Source organism: Oncorhynchus tshawytscha, linkage group LG11, assembly GCF_018296145.1.
Source record: "Oncorhynchus tshawytscha isolate Ot180627B linkage group LG11, Otsh_v2.0, whole genome shotgun sequence".
Lineage (NCBI taxonomy): Eukaryota > Metazoa > Chordata > Actinopteri > Salmoniformes > Salmonidae > Oncorhynchus > Oncorhynchus tshawytscha.
The window spans coordinates 52983011-53003379 of NC_056439.1; the positions used below are offsets into that span (position 1 = coordinate 52983011).

Consider the following 20369-nt stretch of genomic DNA (forward strand, 5'->3'; position numbering starts at 1 on the left):
TAAAACACTGGACCAGGCTACTGTAGCATGACCTCACCTATCTAAAACACTGGACCAGGCTACTGTAGCATGACCTCACCTATCTAAAACACTGGACCAGGCTACTGTAGCATGACCTCACCTATCTAAAACACTGGACCAGGCTACTGTAGCATGACCTCACCTATCTAAAACACTGGACCAGGCTACTGTAGCATGACCTCACCTATCTAAAACACTGGACCAGGCTACTGTAGCATGACCTCACCTATCTAAAACACTGGACCAGGCTACTGTAGCATGACCTCACCTATCTAAAACACTGGACCAGGCTACTGTAGCATGACCTCACCTATCTAAAACACTGGACCAGGCTACTGTAGCATGACCTCACCTATCTAAAACACTGGACCAGGCTACTGTAGCATGACCTCACCTATCTAAAACACTGGACCAGGCTACTGTAGCATGACCTCACCTATCTAAAACACTGGACCAGGCTACTGTAGCATGACCTCACCTATCTAAAACACTGGACCAGGCTACTGTAGCATGACCTCACCTATCTAAAACACTGGACCAGGCTACTGTAGCATGACCTCACCTATCTAAAACACTGGACCAGGCTACTGTAGCATGACCTCACCTATCTAAAACACTGGACCAGGCTACTGTAGCATGACCTCACCTATCTAAAACACTGGACCAGGCTACTGTAGCATGACCTCACCTATCTAAAACACTGGACCAGGCTACTGTAGCATGACCTCACCTATCTAAAACACTGGACCAGGCTACTGTAGCATGACCTCACCTATCTAAAACACTGGACCAGGCTACTGTAGCATGACCTCACCTATCTAAAACACTGGACCAGGCTACTGTAGCATGACCTCACCTATCTAAAACACTGGACCAGGCTACTGTAGCATGACCTCACCTATCTAAAACACTGGACCAGGCTACTGTAGCATGACCTCACCTATCTAAAACACTGGACCAGGCTACTGTAGCATGACCTCACCTATCTAAAACACTGGACCAGGCTACTGTAGCATGACCTCACCTATCTAAAACACTGGACCAGGCTACTGTAGCATGACCTCACCTATCTAAAACACTGGACCAGGCTACTGTAGCATGACCTCACCTATCTAAAACACTGGACCAGGCTACTGTAGCATGACCTCACCTATCTAAAACACTGGACCAGGCTACTGTAGCATGACCTCACCTATCTAAAACACTGGACCAGGCTACTGTAGCATGACCTCACCTATCTAAAACACTGGACCAGGCTACTGTAGCATGACCTCACCTATCTAAAACACTGGACCAGGCTACTGTAGCATGACCTCACCTATCTAAAACACTGGACCAGGCTACTGTAGCATGACCTCACCTATCTAAAACACTGGACCAGGCTACTGTAGCATGACCTCACCTATCTAAAACACTGGACCAGGCTACTGTAGCATGACCTCACCTATCTAAAACACTGGACCAGGCTACTGTAGCATGACCTCACCTATCTAAAACACTGGACCAGGCTACTGTATCATGACCTCACCTATCTAAAACACTGGACCAGGCTACTGTAGCATGACCTCACCTATCTAAAAAACACTGGACCACAGGAAACAGGCTACTGTAGCATGACCTCACCTATCTAAAACTCTGGACCACAGGAACCAGGCTACTGTAGGATGTCCTCACCTATCTAAAACACTGGACCACAGGAACCAGGCTACTCTAGGATGACCTCACCTATCTAAAAACACTGGAACCAGGCTACTCTAGGATGACCTCACCTATCTAAAACACTGGATCTAGGCTACTCTAGGATGACCTCACCTATCTAAAAACACTGGGCCACAGGAACCAGGCTACTCTAGGATGACCTCACCTATCTAAAAACACTGGAACCAGGCTACTGTAGCATGACCTCACCTATCTAAAACACTGGACCAGGCTACTGTAGCATGACCTCACCTATCTAAAACACTGGACCAGGCTACTGTAGCATGACCTCACCTATCTAAAACACTGGACCAGGCTACTGTAGCATGACCTCACCTATCTAAAACACTGGACCAGGCTACTGTAGCATGACCTCACCTATCTAAAACACTGGACCAGGCTACTGTAGCATGACCTCACCTATCTAAAACACTGGACCAGGCTACTGTAGCATGACCTCACCTATCTAAAACACTGGACCAGGCTACTGTAGCATGACCTCACCTATCTAAAACACTGGACCAGGCTACTGTAGCATGACCTCACCTATCTAAAACACTGGACCAGGCTACTGTAGCATGACCTCACCTATCTAAAACACTGGACCAGGTTACTGTAGCATGACCTCACCTATCTAAAACACTGGACCAGGCTACTGTAGCATGACCTCACCTATCTAAAACACTGGACCAGGCTACTGTAGCATGACCTCACCTATCTAAAACACTGGACCAGGCTACTGTATCATGACCTCACCTATCTAAAACACTGGACCAGGCTACTGTAGCATGACCTCACCTATCTAAAACACTGGACCAGGCTACTGTAGCATGACCTCACCTATCTAAAACACTGGACCAGGCTACTGTAGCATGACCTCACCTATCTAAAACACTGGACCAGGCTACTGTAGCATGACCTCACCTATCTAAAACACTGGACCAGGCTACTGTAGCATGACCTCACCTATCTAAAACACTGGACCAGGCTACTGTAGCATGACCTCACCTATCTAAAACACTGGACCAGGCTACTGTAGCATGACCTCACCTATCTAAAACACTGGACCAGGCTACTGTAGCATGACCTCACCTATCTAAAACACTGGACCAGGCTACTGTAGCATGACCTCACCTATCTAAAACACTGGACCAGGCTACTGTAGCATGACCTCACCTATCTAAAACACTGGACCAGGCTACTGTAGCATGACCTCACCTATCTAAAACACTGGACCAGGCTACTGTAGCATGACCTCACCTATCTAAAACACTGGACCAGGCTACTGTAGCATGACCTCACCTATCTAAAACACTGGACCAGGCTACTGTAGCATGACCTCACCTATCTAAAACACTGGACCAGGCTACTGTAGCATGACCTCACCTATCTAAAACACTGGACCACTGATGGTCAGTTAACTAATAGCTTCACATCCAATCCAAGTAGAAGTTCTGATAACAGTATTCTCCCATTCTAGACATTGGTGCTTGGTTTGATAGGCAACGTGTGTTGAATAGAGAGGAAAGGTCTCTGGCAGCTGATCTCATTCCTTCCTCTCCCCTGGCCATTATATTACCTGCTCAGGGCCTGTATCCACAAAGTGTCTACGAGTAGGAGTGCTGATCTAGGATCAGTTGAGCCTTAATGAATGAGATGATATGGACAGATCCTAGATCAGAATGAATGAAAGATGATATGGACAGATCCTAGATCAGAATGAATGAAAGATGATATGGACAGATCCTAGATCAGAATGAATTAGATTATATGGACAGATCCTAGATCAGAATGAATGGAAGTTGATATGGACAGATCCTAGATCAGAATGAATGAGATGATATGGACAGATCCTAGATCAGAATGAATGAGATGATATGGACAGATCCTAGATCAGAATGAATGAGATGATATGGACAGATCCTAGATCAGAATGAATGCGATGATATGGACAGATCCTAGATCAGAATGAATGAGATGATATGGACAGATCCTAGATCAGCACTCCTTCGCTAAGATGCTTTGTGGATACATGCCCAGATCTGACCACCGCCAAGGAAGATAGAGAGAGAGAAGATCTCCTCAAAGCTCTTGTATTCCTTAACCACATCACTGGCTTTTTTATAGTTGTTTATCCTCTTGTCTGGCGTAGTGTTTCTGTTGTTGAGCTGTTGCAGCCCTTGAAGAGTCAGACTGATTTATTAGGCCTAGAACGAGTTAGTACCAGTGAATAAAGTGTTATAGCCCAGGGAATCTAAGTTAGAACGGGTTTCATTCATTTGCTCTGTTGAGGTTCTTTGCTCCGCTAGGAGCGACAAGGAGGTGGATAAATAAGTCAAGAAACAAAGTGATTCTCTTGTAGCAGACTATCAGACAGAGCCAGAGTGGAATACTGTCTAAGGGCTGTATTCAAGCCTTACAGACTCTACAATATAAATGCAAAGGTCATTTCAGATTGAGCCGACATTCGCGACATTTTTACCGTGAATGCTGTCAACACTTAAGCTGGAACATCTGCTTTTACATTTCAATCACGCTGTTCAGCTGAACTCCCACGACGGGGATTGAATTGAGCCCTTATCTTCTATCTCTGCTCCCTCCCTCCCTCTATCTCTCCCCTCCCTCCCTCTCTCCCTCCCTCTATCTCTCCCTCCCTCCCTCTCTCCCTCCCTCTATCTCTCCCCTCCCTCCCTCCCTCCCTCTCTCCCTCCCTCTATCTCTCCCCTCCCTCCCTACCTCCCTCCCTCCCTCCCTCCCTCCCCTCCCTCCCCTCCCTCCCCTCCCTCCCTCCCTCCCCTCCCCTCCCCTCCCTCCCTCCTCCTAGGACACAGTCTTCATGGAGACCTTTGTGTTTACGTTGCGGCTGCAGCAGCTGCGTTGCAGTGCTCTGGTATTCCGGCTGCAGACCCACCACCCCAGGAAGAGAACGGTGGCAGAGTGTGTCCTCTCCCTCAGACAGCTGGGCCCTGAGGAGACACAGCACTGGATGGAGCTCAGCCCCCCCTCCAAGACCACTGTAAGTATGGATATATATATACAGCATAGAAATAGAATGTCTAGAATGTACATTCCAACTCAGAGGCCTTGTGGTTCGTGTCCGCCCTGAGATTGGAAGGTTGTGGAGTTCGATCCTTGGCCGAGTCGTTTAGATTAAGTTCATTTTATTGGTCAATTGTGCATAAAGGTCCAAACGAAATTTGTCTTCCACTTATAACCCAACCCCTCCAAAAGACACATAGAGGTTTTGGAAAGGCGTGGGGGGGGGGGGAGCTACGTGGTTAAGTGCCTTGCTTAAGGGCACAACGGCAGGCAATGGCATCTAGGATATGATACCAGCAACCCTCTGGTTTCCAGCTCACTTCCCGCTAGATTTTTCCCATCAGACCCGAAATTCGAACCGGCAACTATCCGGTTGCTGGATAGCCTCTCTAACCGCTACACCAAAGACTCTAAAAATGGGACCCAATTCATTCCGGCTTGGCACTCAGCATTAAAGAGATTAATTGGGGGTAAGGCCCTGCGATACACTAGCATCTTGTCCAGGGGGTGTCCTGTACATCAAGCTGTCTCACTACAGAAACAGGAGATAGACTAGTGTCCTGTCCAGGGGGTGTACTGGTACATCAAGCTGTCTCACTACAGAAACAGGAGATAGACTAGTGTCCTGTATAGGGGTGGACTGTACATCAAGCTGTCTCAGTATAGAAACAGGAGATAGACTAGTGTCCTGTCCAGAGGGTGTCCTGAACATCAAGCTGTCTCAGTATAGAAACAGGAGATAGACTAGTGTCCTGTCCAGGGGGTGTCCTGAACATCAAGCTGTCTCACTACAGAAACAGGATATAGACTAGTGTCCTGTATAGGGGTGGACTGTACATCAAGCTGTCTCAGTATAGAAACAGGAGATAGACTAGTGTCCTGTCCAGGGGGTGTCCTGAACATCAAGCTGTCTCAGTATAGAAACAGGAGATAGACTAGTGTCCTGTATAGGGGTGGACTGTACATCAAGCTGTCTCAGTATAGAAACAGGAGATAGACTAGTGTCCTGTCCAGGGGTGTCCTGAACATCAAGCTGTCTCAGTATAGAAACAGGAGATCGACTAGTGTCCTGTCCAGGGGGTGTCCTGAACATCAAGCTGTCTCAGTATAGAAACAGGAGATCGACTAGTGTCCTGTCCAGGGGGTGTCCTGAACATCAAGCTGTCTCACTACAGAAACAGGAGATAGACTAGTGTCCTGTCCAGAGGGTGTCCTGAACATCAAGCTGTCTCAGTATAGAAACAGGAGATAGACTAGTGTCCTGTCCAGGGGGTGTCCTGGTACATCAAGCTGTCTCACACTACAGAAACAGGAGATAGACTAGTGTCCTGTATAGGGGTGTACTGGTACATCAAGCTGTCTCACTACAGAAACAGGAGATAGACTAGTGTCCAGTCCAGGGGGTGTACTGGTACATCAAGCTGTCTCACTACAGAAACAGGATATAGACTAGTGTCCTGTCCAGGGGTTTGTAAACATCTATAAACACCCAATGCCTCAACATGTCCATATTGTGGCTGAAATGGGTCTGTGATCATACACCTGGCTGAAACGGGTCTGTGATCATACACCTGGCTGAAATGAGTCTGTGATCATACACCTGGCTGAAATGGGTCTGTGATCATACACCTGGCTGAAATGGGTCTGTGATCATACACCTGGCTGAAATGGGTCTGTGATCATACATCTGGCTGAAATGGGTCTGTGATCATACACCTGGCTGAAATGGGTCTGTGATCATATACCTGGCTGAAATGGGTCTGTGATCATGCACCTGGCTGAAATGGGTCTGTGATCATACACCTGGCTGAAATGGGTCTGTGATCATACACCTGGCCGAAATGGGTCTGTGATCATACACCTGGCTGAAATGGGTCTGTGATCATACACCTGGCTGAAATGGGTCTGTGATCATACACCTGGCTGAAATGGGTCTGTGATCATGCACCTGGCTGAAATGGGTCTGTGATCATACACCTGGCTGAAATGGGTCTGTGATCATACACCTGGCTGAAATGGGTCTGTGATCATGCACCTGGCTGAAATGGGTCTGTGATCATACACCTGGCTGAAATGGGTCTGTGATCATACACCTGGCTGAAATGGGTCTGTGATCATACACCTGGCTGAAATGGGTCTGTGATCATACACCTGGCTGAAATGCCAGTAGCTGTCCTCTGAAAAGAGAAGCAGCAGTAATGGGTAATTTTGACTGGTACCACGCCAGTGTTCCTTACAATGGTAATGTCATGCCAATGTTCCGTAACAACTCACTCTCTGTAGAAACATTTTTTTGCGTTCCAAATGGCACCCTGTCCCCTGCGTTTGATCAGAGGCCTGGTGTAAATTCGTGCACTACATAGGGAATAGGGTGCCCTATGGACCCTGGTCTAAAGTAGTCCATTATATAGGGAATAGGGTGCCCTATGGACCCTGGTCTAAAAGTAGTGCATTATATAGGGAATAGGGTGCCCTATGGACCCTGGTCTAAAGTAGTGCACTACATAGGGAATACGGTGCCCTATGGACCCTGGTCTAAAGTAGTGCACTACATAGGGAATAGGGTGCCCTATGGATCCTGGTCTAAAGTAGTGCACTACATAGGGAATAGGGTGCCCTATGGATCCTGGTCTAAAGTAGTGCACTACATAGGGAATAGGGTGCCCTATGGATCCTGGTCTAAAGTAGTGCACTAAATCAAATCAAATCAAATTTTATTTGTCACATACACATGGTTAGCAGATGTTAATGCGAGTGTAGCGAAATGCTTGTGCTTCTAGTTCCGACAATGCAGTAATAACGAACAAGTAATCTAACTAACAATTCCCAAAAAACTACTGTCTTATACACAGTGTAAGGGGATAAAGAATATGTACATAAGGATATATGAATGAGTGATGGTACAGAGCAGCATAGGCAAGATACAGTAGATGATATCGAGTACAGTATATACATATGAGATGAGTATGTAAACCAAGTGGCATAGTTAAAGTGGCTAGTGATACATGTATTACATAAGGATGCAGTCGATGATATAGAGTACAGTATATACGTATGCATATGAGATGAATAATGTAGGGTAAGTAACATTATATAAGGTAGCATTGTTTAAAGTGGCTAGTGATATATTTACATCATTTCCCATCAATTCCCATTATTAAAGTGGCTGGAGTAGAGTCAGTGTCATTGACAGTGTGTTGGCAGTAGCCACTCAATGTTAGTGGTGGCTGTTTAACAGTCTGATGGCCTTGAGATAGAAGCTGTTTTTCAGTCTCTCGGTCCCTGCTTTGATGCACCTGTACTGACCTCGCCTTCTGGATGATAGCGGGGTGAACAGGCAGTGGCTCGGGTGGTTGATGTCCTTGATGATCTTTATGGCCTTCATGTAGCATCGGGTGGTGTAGGTGTCCTGGAGGGCAGGTAGTTTGCCCCCGGTGATGCGTTGTGCAGACCTCACTACCCTCTGGAGAGCCTTACGGTTGAGGGCGGTGCAGTTGCCATACCAGGCGGTGGGGTGCCCTATGGGGTGCCCTATGGACCCTGGTCTAAAGTAGTGCACTACCTAGGAAATAGGGTGCCCTATGGACCCTGGTCTAAAGTAGTGCACAACATAGGGAATAGGGTGCCCTATGGACCCTGGTCTAAAGTAGTGCACTACATAGGGAATAGGGTGTCTTTCGGGATGCAGTAATCATGTGATTCTGAAGCCGGAGCGACCTGAGCTTTGTACTCATGAAAGGGAAAGGGGGATATACCTAGTCAGTTGTACAACTGAATGTATTCAACTGAAATGTGTCTTCCGCATTTAACCCAACCCCTCTGAATCAGAGAGGGGGGCTGCCATAAATTGATTGTTTAAAGACTATGCTTAAACACATAATGTTGAGATAACGTGGACATATGGTATGATTGTGTAACATGTTGAGATAACGTGGACATATGGTATGATTGTGTAACATGTTGAGATAACGTGGACATATGGTATGATTGTGTAACATGTTGAGATAACGTGGACATATGGTATGATTGTGTAACATGTTGAGATAACGTGGACATATGGTATGATTGTGTAACATGTTGAGATAACGTGGACATATGGTATGATTGTGTAACATGTTGAGATAACGTGGACATATGGTATGATTGTGTAACATGTTGAGATAATCCATACTGTACAGTGCCTTCAGGAAGTATTCAGGCCCCCTTGACTTGTTCCACATTTTGTTACGTTAAAGCCTTATTCTAAAATGGATTCAAAAGTTTTTTTTCCCCTCGTCAATCTACACACCATACCCCATAATGACATCACAATACCCCATAATGGCATCACAATACCCCATAATGGCATCACAATACCCCATAATGGCATCACAATACCCCATAATGGCATCACAATACCCCATAATGACATCACAATACCCCATAATGGCATCACAATACCCCATAATGGCATCACAATACCCCATAATGACATCACAATACCCCATAATGACATCACAATACCCAATATTGACAAAGCAAAAACAGGTTTTTAGAATTTGTTGCTAATTTATTTAAAAAAAATATATATATGACATTTAAGTCATTATTCAGACCATTTTCTCAGAACTTTGTTGAAGCACGTTTGGCAGCGATTACAGCCTTGAGTCTTCTTGGGTATAACACTACGAGCTTGGCACACCTGTATTTGGGGAGTTTCTCCCATTCTTCTCTGCAAATCCTCTAAAGCTGTCAGGTTGGATGGGGAGCGTCGCTGCACAGCTATTTTCAGTCCCTGCCGCTGAAAAACACCCCCACAGCATGATGCTGCCACCACCATGCTTCACTGTAGGGATGGTGCCAGGTTTCCTCCAGATGTGACGCTTGGCATTCAGGTTAAAGAGTTCAATCTTGGTTTCATCAGACCAGAGAATCTTGTTTCGCATGGCCTGAGTCTTTAGGTGCATTTTGTCGAACTCCAAGCGGGCTGTCATGTGTCTTTTACTGAGGAGTGGCTTCTGTCTGGCCCCTCAACCATAAAGGCGTGATTGGTGGAGTACTGCAGAGATGGTTGTTCTTCTGGAAGGTTCTCCCATCTCCACAGAGGAACTCTAGAGCTCTGTCAGAGTGACCATCGGGTACTTGGTCACCTCCCTGATCAAGGCCCTTCTCCCCCAATTGCTCAGTTTGGCCGGGCGGACAGATCTAGGAAGAGTCTTGGTGGTTCCAAACATCTTCCTTTTAAGAATGATGGAGGCCACTGTGTTCTTGGGGACCTTCAATGCTGCAGACATTTTTTGGTACCCTTCCCCAGATCTGTGCCTTGACACAATCCTGTCTCTGAGCTCTACGTACAGATCCTTCAACCTCATGGCTTGGTTTTTTTCTCTGACTTGCACTGTGAACGGTGGGACCTTATATAGACAGGTGTGTGTGCCTTTCCAAATCATGTCCAATCAAATGAATTTACTACAGATGGACTCCAATCAAGTTGTAGAAACATCTCAAGAATGATCAATGGGAAACAGGATGCATCTGAGCTCAATTTCGAGTCTCATAGCAAAGGGTCTGAATACTTATGTAAATAAGGTATTTAGTTTTTAAAAAATGTGTAATATATTTTGCAAAAATCTCTAAAAACCGGTTTGCTTTGTCATTATGGGATATTGTGATGTCATTATGGGGAATTGTGATCTCATAATGGGGCATTGTGATGTCATAATGGGGCATTGTGATGTCATAATGGGGAATTGTGATGTCATTATGGGGTGTTATGTGTAGATTGGTGAGGATTAAAAAATATATATATATAATCCATTTGAGAATAAGGCTGTAAACGTCACGTAAACAAAAAATGGAAAAAGTCAAGGGGTCTGAATACTTTCCGAAGGCATTTTTCCGAACGTGTAGGTAAATCACATTCTGCCTGTAGTTTGGTGTTGTCATCGTCTTTTGGTCTCTGGCCAAGAGGAAATGCCTGTAGAATGGGACAAGCCTATGACTTAGTAATTAAAATGCTCTGGATATCTTCCTATTATAACTCCTTATCTCCTTATCAGAACAGTATGTAAAGAACAAAACGTCTGCCAATCATGAAACAGTGTTTGTCTTTGTTGATATATTGCAGGCTGTTGGCATATTGAGGAACATGCCAATATTGATGGAGCCTCTCTGGGGTTGCATAATCTGGGAGTAGGGAATTTTTAGGGAAACAGAAACTGGAGGTGAAAGGTTTATTGGAAAAAGCCATCAGGCTTGAGAGAGAGAGAGAGGCAGAGAGAGAGGCAGAGAGAGAGAGAGGCGCAGAGAGAGAGGCGCAGAGAGAGAGGCGCAGAGAGAGAGGCGCAGAGAGAGAGAGAGAGAGAGAGAGAGAGAGAGAGAGAGAGAGAGAGAGAGAGAGAGAGAGAGAGAGAGAGAGAGAGAGAGAGAGAGAGAGAGAGAGAGAGAGAGAGAGAGAGAGAGAGAGAGAGAGAGAGAGAGAGAGAGAGAGAGAGAGAGAGAGAGAGAGAGAGAGAGAGAGAGAGAGAGAGAGAGAGAGAGAGAGAGAGAGAGAGAGAGAATTTCCCTTAGATTACACAGATTCTTGTTGCCACAAGAAAAGGGCAACCAGTGAAGAACAAACACCATTGTAAATAAAACCCATATTTATGTTTATTTATTTTTCCTTTTGTATTTTCACTATTTGCACATCGTTACAACACCGTATATAGACATAATGCATTATGTGTAGTAGGATTCGATCTTCATCCTGTATTGACCTTCTGACTGTTTGATGGTCGTAGCAGGTGTCAGGATTACTGTCCCGCTCCTTGAAAGAGTTCTAGCCTTTATACTGTCCCACTCCTTGAAAGAGTTCTAGCCTTTATACTGTCCCACTCCTTGAAAGAGTTCTAGCCTTTATACTGTCCTGCTCCTTGAAAGAGTTCTAGCCTTTATACTGTCCTGCTCCTTGAAAGAGTTCTAGTCTTTATACTGTCCCACTCCTTGAAAGAGTTCTAGCCTTTATACTGTCCTGCTCCTTGAAAGAGTTCTAGCCTTTATACTGTCCCGCTCCTTGAAAGAGTACTAGTCTTTATACTGTCCTGCTCCTTGAAAGAGTTCTAGTCTTTATACTGTCCCACTCCTTGAAAGAGTTCTAGCCTTTATACTGTCCTGCTCCTTGAAAGAGTTCTAGTCTTTACTGTCCCACTCCTTGAAAGAGTTCTAGCCTTTATACTGTCCTGCTCCTTGAAAGAGGCAGCTCTAGCCTTTATACTGTCCCACTCCTTGAAAGAGTTCTAGCCTTTATACTGTCCTGCTCCTTGAAAGAGTTCTAGCCTTTATACTGTCCCACTCCTTGAAAGAGTTCTAGTCTTTATACTGTCCCACTCCTTGAAAGAGTTCTAGCCTTTATACTGTCCCACTCCTTGAAAGAGTTCTAGCCTTTATACTGTCCCACTCCTTGAAAGAGTTCTAGCCTTTATACTGTCCTGCTCCTTGAAAGAGTACTAGTCTTTATACTGTCCTGCTCCTTGAAAGAGTACTAGTCTTTATACTGTCCCACTTCTTGAAAGAGTTCTAGTCTTTATACTGTCCCACTCCTTGAAAGAGTTCTAGCCTTTATACTGTCCTGCTCCTTGAAAGAGTTCTAGCCTTTATACTGTCCCACTCCTTGAAAGAGTTCTAGTCTTTACTGTCCCACTCCTTGAGAGTTCTAGTCTTTATACTGTCCTGCTCCTTGAAAGAGTTCTAGTCTTTATAATGTCCCACTCATTGAAAGAGTTCTAGTCTTTATACTGTCCTGCTCCTTGAAAGAGGCAGCTCTAGCCTTTATACTGTCCTGCTCCTTGAAAGAGTTATAGTCTTTATACTGTCCCACTCCTTGAAAGAGGCAGTTCTAGTCTTTATACTGTCCTGCTCCTTGAAAGAGTTCTAGTCTTTATACTGTCCCACTCCTTGAAAGAGTTCTAGTCTTTATACTGTCCCACTCCTTGAAAGAGTTCTAGTCTTTATACTGTCCTGCTCCTTGAAAGAGGCAGTTCTAGCCTTTATACTGTCCCACTCCTTGAAATAGTTCTAGTCTTTATACTGTCCCACTCCTTGAAAGAGTTCTAGCCTTTATACTGTCCCACTCCTTGAAAGAGTTCTAGTCTTTATACTGTCCTGCTCCTTGAAAGAGTTCTAGCCTTTATACTGTCCCACTCCTTGAAAGAGTTCTAGCCTTTATACTGTCCCACTCCTTGAAAGAGTTCTAGCCTTTATACTGTCCTGCTCCTTGAAAGAGTTCTAGCCTTTATACTGTCCCGCTCCTTGAAAGAGTTCTAGTCTTTACTGTCCCACTCCTTGAAAGAGTTCTAGCCTTTATACTGTCCCACTCCTTGAAAGAGTTCTAGTCTTTACTGTCCCACTCCTTGAGAGTTCTAGTCTTTATACTGTCCTGCTCCTTGAAAGAGTTCTAGCCATTATACTGTCCTGCTCCTTGAAAGAGGCAGCTCTAGCCTTTATACTGTCCTGCTCCTTGAAAGAGGCAGTTCTAGTCTTTACTGTCCCACTCCTTGAAAGAGTTCTAGTCTTTATACTGTCCTGCTCCTTGAAAGAGGCAGCTCTAGCCTTTATACTGTCCCGCTCCTTGAGAGTTCTAGTCTTTATACTGTCCTGCTCCTTGAAAGAGTTCTAGTCTTTATACTGTCCTGCTCCTTGAAAGAGGCAGCTCTAGCCTTTATACTGTCCTGCTCCTTGAAAGAGTTATAGTCTTTATACTGTCCCACTCCTTGAAAGAGGCAGTTCTAGTCTTTATACTGTCCTGCTCCTTGAAAGAGTTCTAGTCTTTATACTGTCCCACTCCTTGAAAGAGTTCTAGTCTTTATACTGTCCCACTCCTTGAAAGAGTTCTAGTCTTTATACTGTCCTGCTCCTTGAAAGAGGCAGTTCTAGCCTTTATACTGTCCCACTCCTTGAAATAGTTCTAGTCTTTATACTGTCCCACTCCTTGAAAGAGTTCTAGCCTTTATACTGTCCTGCTCCTTGAAAGAGTTCTAGTCTTTATACTGTCCTGCTCCTTGAAAGAGGCAGTTCTAGCCTTTATACTGTCCCACTCCTTGAAAGAGTTCTAGTCTTTATACTGTCCTGCTCCTTGAAAGAGGCAGTTCTAGCCTTTATACTGTCCTGCTCCTTGAAAGAGGCAGTTCTAGCCTTTATACTGTCCTGCTCCTTGAAAGAGGCAGTTCTAGCCTTTATACTGTCCTGCTCCTTGAAAGAGGCAGTTCTAGCCTTTATACTGTCCTGCTCCTTGAAAGAGTTCTAGTCTTTATACTGTCCTGCTCCTTGAAAGAGTTCTTGACTTTACTCTCTGACTCCTTGAAAGAGTTCTTGACTTTACTCTCTGACTCCTTGAAAGAGTTCTAGTCTTTACTGTCCCACTCCTTGAAAGAGTTCTAGCCTTTATACTGTCCCACTCCTTGAAAGAGTTCTAGCCTTTACTGTCCCACTCCTTGAAAGAGTTCTAGCCTTTATACTGTCCCACTCCTTGAAAGAGTTCTAGCCTTTATACTGTCCTGCTCCTTGAAAGAGTTCTAGCCTTTATACTGTCCTGCTCCTTGAAAGAGTTCTTGACTTTACTCTCTGGCTCCTTGAAAGAGTTCTAGCCTTTATACTGTCCTTGAAAGAGGCAGCTCTAGCCTTTAGCTCGGACGTTGAACCACATGGTTCTACGTACCGTCACTGTGGGGACGACTTCGTCCATGCACTTATTAATGAACCCGGTGAATGATGTGGTTAACTCCTCCATGTTATCGTATGAATCGCGGAATATATTCCTGTCTGTGCTAGCGAAACAGTCCTGTAGCGTCCGCTTCATTGGACCACTTCTGTGTCGAGCGTGTCACTGGTACTTCCTGTTTAAGTTTGGTGGTTGTAAGTGTAACAGTATAACTTTAGACCGTCCCCTCGCCCATACCCGGGCGCGAACCAGGGACCCTCTGCACACATCAACAACAGTCACCCTCGAAGCATTGTTACCCATCGCTCCACAAAAGCCGCGGCCCTTGCAGAGCAAAGGGAACCACTACTTCAAGGTCTCAGAGCAAGTGACGTCACCGATTGAAACGCTATTTAGCGCCGCACCAACGCTAACTAAGCTAGCCGTTTCACATCCATTACATAAGCAGGAATCAGGAGGATAGAATTATGGTCAGATTGTATCTTTGTAGTGACTGGGTGTATTGATACACCATCCAAAGCGTAATTAATAACTTCATGCTCAAAGGGATATTCAATGTCTGCTTTTTTTAAAATCTACCAATAGGTGGCCTTCTTTGCGAGGCATTGGAAAACCTCCCTGGTGTTTGTGGTTGAATCTGTGTTTGAAATTCACTACTTTGACTGAGGGACCTTACAGATAATTGTGTGTGTGGAGTACAGAGATGAGGTAGTCATTCAAAAATCATCTTCATTATTATTGCACACAGAGTGAGTCCATGCAATTTATTATGTGACTTGTTAAGCACATGTTTACTCCTGAACTTATTTAGGCCATAACAAAGGGGTTGAATACTTATTGACTCAAGACATTTCAGGTTTTTATTTTTATTAATTTGTAGAAATAATTCCACTTTATGGGGTACTGTGTGAAGGCCAGTGGGTGTGAATACTTTATGAAGGCACTGTAGCTACCTAACCAAGTACAGCCATTTGGGATGGGGACCAGTATGTTCAGCAACATGAAGTTGGTAGAACATTATTTTTAAACTGTAGAAATGTGAACCTACTGTCTCCAGCGTCTGATGTTCTCACTCCTTCTCCAGGTGTGTCACGCTGAGCTGCACCTGGCCACCTGTTTCCAGCCTGTTAACGGACGCATCCAACTGCAGGTCCTCGCTGCCCAGAACCTCCCTGCTCCACTCAGCCAGGGTAGGGGTCTACATAGTCTGTTATATATCTGTTATAACCTCCCTGCTCCACTCAGCCAGGGTAGGGGTCTACATAGTCTGTTATATATCTGTTATAACCTCCCTGTTCCACTCAGCCAGGGTAGGGGTCTACATAGTCTGTTATATATCTGTTATAACCTCCCTGCTCCACTCAGCCAGGGTAGGGGTCTACATAGTCTGTTATATATCTGTTTACTCCAGCTAACGCTTGGCATTGTGCATAGTGATGTTAGGCTTGTGTGCGGCTGCTCGGCCATGGAAACCCATTTCATGAAGCTCCAGACAAACAGTTATTGTGCTGACGTTGCTTCCAGAGGCAGTTTGGAACTCGGTAGTGAGTGTTGCAACTGAGGACAGACGATTTCTACACCCTAAGTGTTTCAGCACTCGGCGGTCCCGTTCTTTGAGCTTGTGTGGCCTACCACTTCACGGCTGAGCCGTTGTTGCTCCTAGAGGTTTCCACTTCACAAAAACAGCACGTACAGTTGACCGGGGCAGCTCTAGCAGGGCAGAAATTTGACAAACTGACTTGTAGGAAAAGCCACGTTGAACGTCACTGAGCTCTTCAGTAAGGCCATTCTACTACCAATGTTTGTCTATGGAGATTGCATGGCCGTGTGCTCGATTTTATACACCTGCCAGTAACATGTGTGGCTGAAACGGGACAAATCCAAAAATTGAAGGAGTGTCCACATACTTTTGTATATATCGTGTATGTCATTCTTTGTAACAGAGAAAAATGTGTTTTAATGAACAGGATGTGGATATTTAACCAGTTCTAAAATTAGTTAAGGTTAGGTTTAGTCGGAGAGCTTCAACCTGGAACCATTTTAAAATCTGCCAGCTGTATACACACTGTCTACTAAGTAACCATTTCCCTTTTGCTTTTCCATTTCCCTTGTGCTTTTCCATTTCCCTTGTGCTTCCCTTGTCCATCAATCAGCGTTCTTTGTGAAGATATTGATGCAGCTGCAGGGCACGGTGGTGATGAAGAAGAAGACTCACACCCTAAAGTCCTCCGGAGGTCAGCTGACCTGGACTGAGTCTTTCTACTTCCCCTTCGCTTTGGACCAGGGCTTCCTGCTGTCAGTCAAACTCTACAGCCGCAGTTCTGTCAGACGGAAACACTACCTAGGACAGGTGAGACGAAAGGCCTAGGGCTCTGTTCAATCCGAATAGTGGGAGTTCAGCTTTACAGCGAGATTGAAATTTAAAGGCAATGTTCCAACTTCAGCGGAGACTGTTTTCATGGTAGACGCTGCAACGTAAAATTACCTTTACATTTCTATCCCGGGAAGCTGTAACGCTTCAGATTTTCCAGATTAAATAGAGCCCCTAGATTTAATCAGACCAAGCATTGACCCGGCGAGAGCCGACACCTGCCACCTGCATAGCTGATGTTTTTGGCGGTGTCGGAGGTGGAACTGTGTCGGAGGTGGAACTGTGTCGGAGGTGGAACTGTGTCGGAGGTGGAACTGTGTCGGAGGTGGAACTGTGTCGGAGGTGGAACTGTGTCGGAGGTGGAACTGTGTCGGAGGTGGAACTGTGTCGGAGGTGGAACTGTGTCGGAGGTGGAACTGTGTCGGAGGTGGAACTGTGTCGGAGGTGGAACTGTGTCGGAGGTGGAACTGTGTCGGAGTGGAACTGTGTCGGAGTGGAACTGTGTCGGAGGTGGAACTGTGTCGGAGGTGGAACTGTGTCGGAGGTGGAACTGTGTCGGAGGTGGAACTGTGTCGGAGGTGGAACTGTGTCGGAGGTGGAACTGTGTCGGAGGTGGAACTGTGTCGGAGGTGGAACTGTGTCGGAGGTGGAACTGTGTCGGAGGTGGAACTGTGTCGGAGGTGGAACTGTGTCGGAGGTGGAACTGTGTCGGAGGTGGAACTGTGTCGGTGTGTAAAATCAGTGAGCAGTTGCTCCGGTGATCATTGTCATGAAGCCACACCCTCCTCACATTGTCATGAAGCCACACCCTCCTCACATTGTCATGAAGCCACACCCTCCTCACATTGTCATGAAGCCACACCCTCCTCACTTGAGATAGATGTTTAGAACGAGAAAGTCTAGGCTCCGTAGAATTAATGACATTCAGATTGAAAAATCATTGAAACAAAAAAATTATAAATGAATATTTCATCATTTCTATCAGCCTACTCAAGGTGTAGATTACAAGGCTACATAAGGATTTCTCTCAATGCGACTGCGGGCAGCCAATAATGCCGGGAGCCGTTGTGGATTTGACACGCAGTTTTGTCTGTTGCGTTCCCACAAGACAAACTCAAAATGTCGCTCACAACAAAGGGAACTAACAAACAACTAACAGACAACCAAAACAGAAAGGGGGTACTGAAAGGCACCCATGTGGGTCTCCACTGAAAGTTGACACCAACTAGGAAATGTGCCCTAAAACATTCCCAGAATGGATTCCCACTAAATGTGGCCAGGAGAAGAGAAGACAAAAAGAAAATCCCACAACAATAGAAACCACATTTAAAGGAAACAGAAAACCGCACACTAAATAAGGAGAGAGAGTCAATAGAAACCACATTTACAGGAAACAGAAAATCACACAATAATTAAGGAGAGAGAGTCAATAGAAACCACATTTACAGGAAACAGAAAATCACACAATAATTAAGGAGAGAGAGTCAATAGAAACCACATTTACAGGAAACAGAAAATCACACAATAATTAAGGAGAGAGAGTCAATAGAAACCTGATCTAAAGGAAACAGGGAAAACACACACATAAAAGGCTTTGTTTCAGTACTTAATAAACAGCGAGAGCCAACAGAAGGTGTTACTCTCTCAAGAACTATCTGATGCCCAGGCCAGCAGGTCTTAAATAACAGCTAGGCTGACTGATGCCCAGGCCAGCAGGTCTTAAATAACAGCTAGGCTGACTGATGCCCAGGCCAACAGGTCTTAAATCCCAGCTAGGCTGACTGATGCCCAGGCCAGCAGGTCTTAAATCCCAGCTAGGCTGACTGATGCCCAGGCCAGCAGGTCTTAAATAACAGCTAGGCTGACTGATGCACAGGCCAGCAGGTCTTAAATCCCAGCTAGGCTGACTGATGCCCAGGCCAGCAGGTCTTAAATAACAGCTAGGCTGACTGATGCACAGGCCAGCAGGTCTTAAATCCCAGCTAGGCTGACTGATGCACAGGCCAGCAGGTCTTAAATCCCAGCTAGGCTGACTGATGCCCAGGCCAGCAGGTCTTAAATCCCAGCTAGGCTGACTGATGCCCAGGCCAGCAGGTCTTAAATCCCAGCTAGGCTGACTGATGCCCAGGCCAACAGGTCTTAAATCCCAGCTAGGCTGACTGATGCCCAGGCCAGCAGGTCTTAAATCCCAGCTAGGCTGACTGATGCCCAGGCCAGCAGGTCTTAAATACCAACTAGGCTGACTGATGCCCAGGCCAACAGGTCTTAAATCCCAGCTAGGCTGACTGATGCCCAGGCCAGCATGTCTTAAATACCAGCTAGGCTGACTGATGCCCAGGCCAACAGGTCTTAAATTGAGTTCTAAGATCAGGCCAGTTCCATAACTTTCATAACTGCTTCTACAGGTTCACCTTGGCTTCGACAGCCCAACACAGGAAGCAGCAGAGCAGTGGAGGGACAGCATTTCTCACCCTGAGAAGATGGTGGCTGTATGGCACAGACTCAACGGATTCTGACACACCTGTATAAATTCCCACAGTGTCCCAAAGGAGTTGACAGCCTCACCTGTATCGCCACCTGTACTGCCACCCAGTGGTATAAAGTACTTAAGTAAAAATACTTTAGTAGTTTTTGGAGGTATCTGTACTTTACTTTACTATTTATATGTTTGCCAACGTTTAATTTGACTTCACTACATTCCTAAAGAAAATAATGACCTTGTATTATTTTGTAGATAAAGTATGTAGATTACTCATTTATGTTGCATAGACTTGTTTTGTGTTGTATGTTCAGTTGATATAATATAATATTCTGTTCCCCTGAACAAGACAGTTAACCCACTGTTCCCCTAAACAAGACAGTTAACCCACTGTTCCCCTGAACAAGGCAGTTAACCCACTGTTCCCCTGAACAAGACAGTTAACCCACTGTTCCCCTGGACAAGACAGTTAACCCACTGTTCCCCTGAACAGGCAGTTAACCCACTGTTCCCCTGAACAGGCAGTTAACCCACTGTTCCCTGAACAAGACAGTTAACCCACTGTTCCCCTGAACAAGACAGTTAACCCACTGTTCCCCTGAACAAGACAGTTAACCCACTGTTCCCCTGAACAAGACAGTTAACCCACTGTTCCCCTGAACAAGACAGTTAACCCACTGTTCCCCTGAACAGACAGTTAACCCACTGTTCCCCTGAACAAGGCAGTTAACCCACTGTTCCCCTGAACAAGACAGTTAACCCACTGTTCCCCTAAACAAGACAGTTAACCCACTGTTCCCCTGAACAAGACAGTTAACCCACTGTTCCCCTGAACAAGACAGTTAACCCACTGTTCCCCTGAACAAGACAGTTAACCCACTGTTCCCCTGAACAAGGCAGTTAACCCACTGTTCCCCTGAACAAGACAGTTAACCCACTGTTCCCCTGAACAAGACAGTTAACCCACTGTTCCCCTGGACAAGACAGTTAACCCACTGTTCCCCTGAACAGACAGTTAACCCACTGTTCCCCTGAACAAGACAGTTAACCCACTGTTCCCCTGAACAAGACAGTTAACCCACTGT

At 45.5% G+C, this 20369-nt stretch overlaps 1 protein-coding gene across 2 annotated transcripts in view; it reads left to right on the forward strand.

Moving 5' to 3' along the window:
• LOC112236120 (tandem C2 domains nuclear protein) overlaps positions 1-19610 on the forward strand; it is a 34725-nt gene extending 15115 nt beyond the window's left edge. For both annotated transcript variants that reach the window (XM_042330336.1, XM_042330335.1), the window contains exons 9-12: positions 4544-4735; positions 15519-15624; positions 16588-16784; positions 19211-19610. In XM_042330336.1, coding sequence (XP_042186270.1) covers positions 4544-4735; positions 15519-15624; positions 16588-16784; positions 19211-19321 — 606 coding nt within the window. In that variant the 3' untranslated portion in view covers positions 19322-19610. The remainder of the gene's footprint in view (positions 1-4543; positions 4736-15518; positions 15625-16587; positions 16785-19210) is intronic.
• Positions 19611-20369: the final 759 nt, after the last annotated feature.